This window comes from Asparagus officinalis, chromosome 5, assembly GCF_001876935.1.
Source record: "Asparagus officinalis chromosome 5, Aspof.V1, whole genome shotgun sequence".
NCBI classification, from domain to species: Eukaryota; Viridiplantae; Streptophyta; class Magnoliopsida; order Asparagales; family Asparagaceae; genus Asparagus; species Asparagus officinalis.
The window spans coordinates 122,589,450-122,596,552 of record NC_033798.1 but is presented as its reverse complement, the minus strand read 5'-3'; the positions used below and the strand labels follow the sequence as shown (position 1 = coordinate 122,596,552).

The 7,103-nt window shown below is 38.8% G+C and overlaps 1 protein-coding gene across 2 annotated transcripts in view; it reads right to left on the bottom strand.

Annotated features, from left to right (window-relative positions):
- LOC109841053 (3-oxoacyl-[acyl-carrier-protein] synthase III, chloroplastic-like) overlaps positions 1 to 6,434 on the bottom strand; it is a 15,025-nt gene extending 8,591 nt beyond the window's left edge. For both annotated transcript variants that reach the window (XM_020409915.1, XM_020409916.1), the window contains exon 1: positions 6,070 to 6,434. In XM_020409915.1, the coding sequence (XP_020265504.1) occupies positions 6,070 to 6,275 (206 nt within the window). In that variant the 5' untranslated portion in view covers positions 6,276 to 6,434. The remainder of the gene's footprint in view (positions 1 to 6,069) is intronic.

Below are 7,103 nucleotides of genomic sequence, written 5' to 3'. Positions count from 1 at the left end.
TTCTAGGACTCATGCTCCAACTACTCCTCATAAACCAGCGCCTGCATCTCATTGTCTTTCAGTAAAGCTTGTCTCGTAAATTAGTGCCCTTTGCTGAACCACAGGATGCAAATCCCTCTCATGAGCAACCACAGCCTTCTTAGTCAATTCAGTCCAATATAGCAGCAAAAGAGGCCTTTTAGGCACGAGTTAACCATCAGATTGCTCTTATTGACCAGTCCAATAACTTGGCCAAATCTAATGCCCAGGTTGAGGATGTTCAATCTGAAATTCCTAGTTTTAACCCTTCCCATATGCCCTATTCTCGCAAAAGTAGGCTAGACATGTGAGATCCTCTTCGGAGTCTGGTTCCTCTTTGGCAAATGATGTGGAATCTGCAAACCCTTTCACCCTCCTACAAGAGGCTCAAGACCCAGATGATGATTCTATCTCCGTCTACTTTGAAGATGATGATCATAACATTGAACCTCACTCCCTTGAATGCCACTCTTCGGATGAATTAAAGGCCAGGGCTATCACCCACAATGTTCATAAAAGGAAAAAGGCACCTAAACAAAACCCTTAATGTCCAGTTAAGCACCAGAAAAAGTCCTTCCCCCATCTTAATAAATAATATCAAAATTCTCTTTTGGAATGCCAAGGGTATTAGCAACCCTTATAGTCTTGGCTACTATAAGTCCCTCATGACAACTCATAAACCTTAGTTATTATTTCAAAGCCTATTGTTGATAGTTCCTACATTAGGAACCTCAGTTTCTTTAGTGATAGCCGGTTTTGACTGACTAATGAATGCTGCGGGGGGGAATCTGGATCCTCCGGCGTCAAGGGGTCAATGTGCAACTCATTCTTATAGCGACTCAATGCATCTCGGTGGGAGTCAATATTGGGGGATATTGTTTCTCCCTCTCTGCAGTGTATGGCAAGCACACTGTTCAGAAGAGGAGGGAACTTTGGTACCATTTGAGATTAATCAAATCACAAATCCAGGATCCATGGATTTAGGATGGAGATCTCAACTCTATTAGATCTCTCAATGAAAGAATTAGAGGGGCTCTGCCTCAGTGGCGGATCCACAACCTCTCGTGTGGTGGTTCGAAATTAACGCTAATTTTTTTTCAAATACTACTAAGGAAAGCATTAAAATAATAAACAAATAATAATAAAGAGAAAATAGGAGAAAGTAGAAATGTAAAGAGAAAATAAGGATTATAGGAGAAATTAGAAACATAAAAGAGCTGTAGGAGGTTTTGAACCTTTGACCTCTTTGAAGGTAAGCTAATGCTTATACCACTAGGCTACAAACTAACATATCTGAGGTGGTTCAAATGAACCACTTTGAACAAGAACAGATCCGCCACTGCTCTGCCTCAACCTCTATCTATGGAGGAATTCAGCCAATGCATAAATGATTTTTATATGATCACGATCCTTACTTCAGGTGGAAAATTAACCTAGTGTAAGTGTGTAACAATATGGAAGGCCTCCGACACATGTGGCAAGTACTTGACAGAGTTCTTCAATCAGCTGATTCTCTATTCATTGGAGGTCTCTCGGCTTCCTTATTGTATAGAGATTTCTCTGATCACTCCCCAATATTAGTATCATGGTCTGCTACATCCTATACAGGTCCCAAACTCTGGATATTTCAGAGGATGTGGGCGAGACAAGAAAACTTTCAGCCCCATGTCCAACAAGTTTGGCAGCAGTCCTTTTCTTCCTCCCCTCTTTTGGATCTCCACCTCAAACTCAAAGCTACCAGAAGTAAACTCAAACAATGGATTCTTTTGTTGATGTCTTTGCACAAATTGCTGGCCTTGAATCTGAAATTAGCTCCCTTAAAAGTAATCTTCAAGCTGGTTAGAACCAACATATCTATGACAAGCTATCGGCATGTAAATCTCTTTGGTGTGAAGCTTGTATTTGGGAAGCTATTTTTTGGAAGAAAAAGTCCAGACTAAAATGGCTTAAACAAGGAGATACCAACACTTGTTTCTTTCAGGGCTATGTCAAATGCAAACAAGTACTATCTAAACTTGATTCCATTGCTGGCCCTTCCAATGAGACCATCCTAGGTCCTGAGGCTATACACGATGCATCCATATCATATTTCACTAACCTCCTTACATCCGAAAGCCAGTCTTGTGAGGACGAATTCTTATCTTTAGTTCCTTGTCTAATAAATGCAGACACTAATGCCATGCTTCTTAGTCCATTCTCTATGTCAGAAATTCAAGAGGCTACTTTATCTATTCCAACATATAGTGCTGCTGGAATCAATGGGTTTTCAGCTGCCTTTTTCACCTCTATGTGGGAGACTATTAGCCAATCAATCCTGACAGCTGCAAATAAATTCTTGGTCTGCAAATATCTGCCATCATCCTTTACCATACCATTCTCACTCTTGTCCCCAAAAGACTCCATGTACTTAGCCTTAACGACCTAAAATTCATTAGTCTCTGCACAACTGTATATAAAATTTTGGCTAAAGCCATTTGCGCTAGACTTGCCCTCATCTTGCCATCCCTTATCTCTTCTAACCAATGAGCTTTTGTGAAGGGGAGGAGCATTATTGATAATATTGCTTTTGCCCAGGAAATCACTAGAGAAATAGGTAAAAAATCCAAATATCCTAACATCATTCTAAATTTAGACATGGAAAAGCCTATGACAGTTGGAATCAAGGTTTTAAATATCGGCCGATAATCCGATATTATCATCGAGTTATCGGATTTGGGAGCTTTCCGCTAGGATAAGTAGGATTTTTAATTAGTTATTGTTTTTATGGGTTTATCAGCGAGTTATCGGCGATAAAGGCACTTATCCGGCTGATAAGGGAGGCTGAAAATATTGGCTTTATCGGCATAAGTTTTGAGTTGAATTGTTGGGTAATTAGTTGTTACTTAGTGAGTTCTTAAACCCGACCCGACCCATTTTTGACAATAAAATGAAGTTTCTAACTTCAAGTTCATCCCTAATCCTTTGTGAATCTCGAATGGTTTTATCGTGCGGTCAAGATGCCAGTTTCGCTTTCTACAATTGGTCAGTGATTCTAAACATGATTATTTACATTTTGGTATGTTTAAATTTCATTAAGCATGGTTAGAGTATATTTTTTGGCTATTATATTATATATATACATCATCCAGTATATCACTCTGATTAATACTACTTATCCCCGATTTCCGCTATCCGATAAGAATTTTGACCGTCTGATAAATCACCGATAACCGATATTTAAAACCTTGGTTGGAATGGGACTTCCTATGGCCTATTCTCCAAAGATTTTGTTTCTCTCCTGAGTGGATCTCTCTGATCAAAGCCTGTATCAGCCGACGTCATTTCTCTGTAGTTTTTCAAGGGATTTATAAAGGTTTCTTTCAAGCTTCTAGAGGCCTTAGACAAGGAGACCCTCTTTCCCTAAGTCTATTCATCCTTGCCTGAGAAATCCTATCCCTGGGCCTTTCTCACTGGATTCCTCCCTCACCTAGATACTCTAGTACTCTATCTATCTGTCCATCTCACCTTTTCTTTGCAGATATTGTAATTATTTTCCTCAACTCAGCCAAGTCTTCTCTTTCTAGAGTTCTTCAACTCCTGGAAAGATACCAAGCCTCTTTTAGTAAAAAAACTAAACTTCACTAAAAGTCATTTTTACCTATCATCAAAAGCTTCTCTGCCTAGGGTGAGAGTGGTTCAAAAAACTCTGAAATTTTGTAGGGGGGGAGTTTCCTATCAAATACCTTGGAGTCCCTATAGGTCCTGGGCGACGCAAGATCTCCTTATACCAGCCCCTTTTTGACAAAATCAAATATAAATTGCAATCTTGGCAAACAAAACTGCTTACTCAAGCTGGCAAAATGGTACTTATAAAACATATCTTGCGTAGTATGCCTCCACATTTGCTGTCAGCCACCTCAATTCCTGTCATTGTTCTAAAGAAAATTGAGCAGATGTTTGCTAAAATTTTCTAAAGTTCCTCTGAGTTTGGTCTGAGAAAACATTGGCTTAAATGGTACAAATTGTGCTTTCCGTATTCAGTGGGTGGTCTAGGGTTCAGAAGGCTTATTGACATCAAAAGAGCCTCCTTAATGAAACAATGTTGGTTATTATGTGAATCATCATCTATTTGGGCCTCATTCATGAGGTCTAAATACAAAATATCAGAGCCTCCTCTCCTCTGGCCAGGCCCTCAAAGGTGTTACAAGGAATGGAAAAAATATTGGCTATTAAACAATGCTTTGTAGATCATTGTGTGTGGTCTATTGGTGCTGGGAATAATTTCATTTTGGTATGATAGGTGGATTCCTGAGTTTCACTTTGCTCTTCTTTGTGATAATCAGAATAGCAAGGTTAAACTTAAGGAAGTTTACCGTAATGATTAGTGGCACTTTGATGAGCTCAGTCCCCTTCTCGGTCCTAAAGTGGTGCATCTGCTGTATGAGGCTACCCCCAAGCTAAAGGAAGATGATAACGTGAGACACTGGGCACCTGAAAAAAATAGTAAATTCTCACTCAAATCTGTATGGAATGCTATCAGACCCTCTTTTGGCTCTATTTCTATTATGATTGACATTTGGGGAACTGTTATACCTATTTCTACTAAACTAGTTTGTCAGAAATTTTTTCATAACATCTTACCTATTGATTCTGTAGTTCAACGCACGGGCATATGATTAGCTTCTAGGTGTGTTTGCTGCAGCAATCATCAAGCTGAAACTATAAACCATCTTTTTATTCATAGTGAACTTGTTGTCTCCCTATGGAAGTTCTTTGGTGCTGTCTTTGCAGTCCCTTTCTTTCCGCAGCCGTCTACTATCAATATAATAAAATGGTGGTTTTTAAAATGTAAAGGAAAATCTCATTTCTTTGTTTTGGGTAGAATGGCTTGTATTGCTGTTATTGGGTATCAAGCATAAAGCCCCTCCCCCTTAGAAGGAACCTATCGGTGTTTTGGACCCCTCCTACCCCTAACTCCTACGCTTTAAATGTTGACGGTTCGTGTCGTGATGGTAATATGTCGGTGGGAGGGATTGTCCGTGACTAGAATGGTGGCCTTGTTTGTTCTTTTAGTGGTCCTATAGGGTCCGGTAACAGCTTGTAGAGTGAGATACATGCTCTCCACGTAGGAGCAAACTTGATTTCAGTGATAAATGTCAGACCAACCAGTGCTCAGACTGATTCCAAAGCATTATGCAACTTTCTTGGGGGTTCTAGCCCATTCTGGCAGATACACCACCGACGGAAGTATCTCCAGCAGCTCCTCCTACACATTCCAGTTAGCCATAATATCGAGAGGGTAATGAGGTGGCGGATGAACTATCCAAACTTGGCCATTCTCTTGACAGTGTTTATTACTTCTTCCACTATCATGATCTGCCTCGAGAGGTCCTCCGACACATGTGCTTGGATAGGATGGGAGTTCCAACAGTTAGATTTTCTGCTTCAAGCTAATTTTCAATTGGACTTGTGAATGTTCTCTACTGATTATTGTAGTAGGGTCTATATTGTAATTTTGTGTTTTGTATTTTGTTCAGGGGCGATATTGGTGTGCCCATATTTTGCTTTATATCATGTACAAAGTGAGGGGTGTCTCACTTCTTTTGTAGCTCCTGGGTATAAGTACGAGTCATACTTCCTGGTGAGGCTTTTGGTTGTATTTTCTTTTTTAGCATAATATGATATGGTTTTAATTTTTAAAAAAATCAATCCTTAGATATTAGATCCCAATGTCACCTAAAACCATTCCATAATACTGCACCTGGAAATGCCTCATAAAGTTTTAAGAATAAAATTCTTTATGACCCCCAAAAAAGATCCAATCATAAAATCACCAATCAGTGACACCAAAGACTTACTATTTTGAAATTTTAAACTGCAAAATCTATCACAAAAACAAAACCGAGCTCCTCGTTTGTGTTTTTCCTTTTGTTCTATCCAAATAGGTAAGTGTTCAATACAAAAGAAAACAAACAACAAAAAAGAATCATGACAACAACATCCGCATGCAAAGCAACAGCAAACAGCAATCAGAACCCATCAAAATCAAAACTTTAACACAAATCTCGGTACCTCGGGAGCCGATTCCTCGAGGAAGAAGAAGAAGTGCCTTCAACGGGATCCTCAACAGCAGCAGAGCAGCACCGAGTCCAAACCCTCTTCGAATTCCTCGCATTCGATAGAAACCCAGATCCAAAAACCCTCAAACTCGCCAGATTTCTTACTCTAATCTCAGGTCGAGTCGACGGCGGCACGAATCCAATCGAAGCAGCGGCCATCTCAATCAACAGACTTCAAAGAGAGAGAATGAGAATGAGAGGATTAAAATTGAATGGAAATTGGTTGATGATTTCTCTTTCTTGCTCGAATTATAATGGAGGCTTCGGAGATTACGAAGAATGAGGGGCGATGATGACGAAAGTGTTGGGCTGGGAGAGTTCGCCTCTCTATACTACTGTTACTATTATTATTATTATTATTATTATTATTATTATTATTATTATTATTATTATTATTATTAATTTTGTACGTAAAAATTTGGTTGGATTTTGGTTGTGGAGGAATTGAAGGATGAGTGACTATAATGGACAAATTTTCAAGATAGAACTTTTTAGAAACATATTTTATAAAATCTACCTCTTTTAAAAATATTCATTATTTTTGATCCAATATCAGCCAACTCGAAAATGGTGAAAAAGTTTAAAATTTTACGGGATTTAAAATCCTGTGAAGTTTAAGTCTTCATTAGCAAGGTTTTTAAGGGGGCGAAATTTTCACGGAATTTAAAATCCCGTGAAGCTTAAACTTCACAGGATTTCAAATCACATGAAGTTTCAGAGAGCAACTTTCAGAGAGCGAGCTCTCTGGCAAGTTGGCCTGCAACTTGCCCCAAACATATACAGAATTGGTGCATGTTTCTTATATCAAAATAATATACATCAAAATCTAACCATAAATATGAAATTTGCGGATATATACTGAATTACAACAATATTCATAAAATTCAACCATGAATCAAACAATACACACGAAAATCACATATATAAATAAAAATCGATCCACAAAAGTAACAAATTCCCTGCCCCCTCTGTCCATGCTGATGAGCC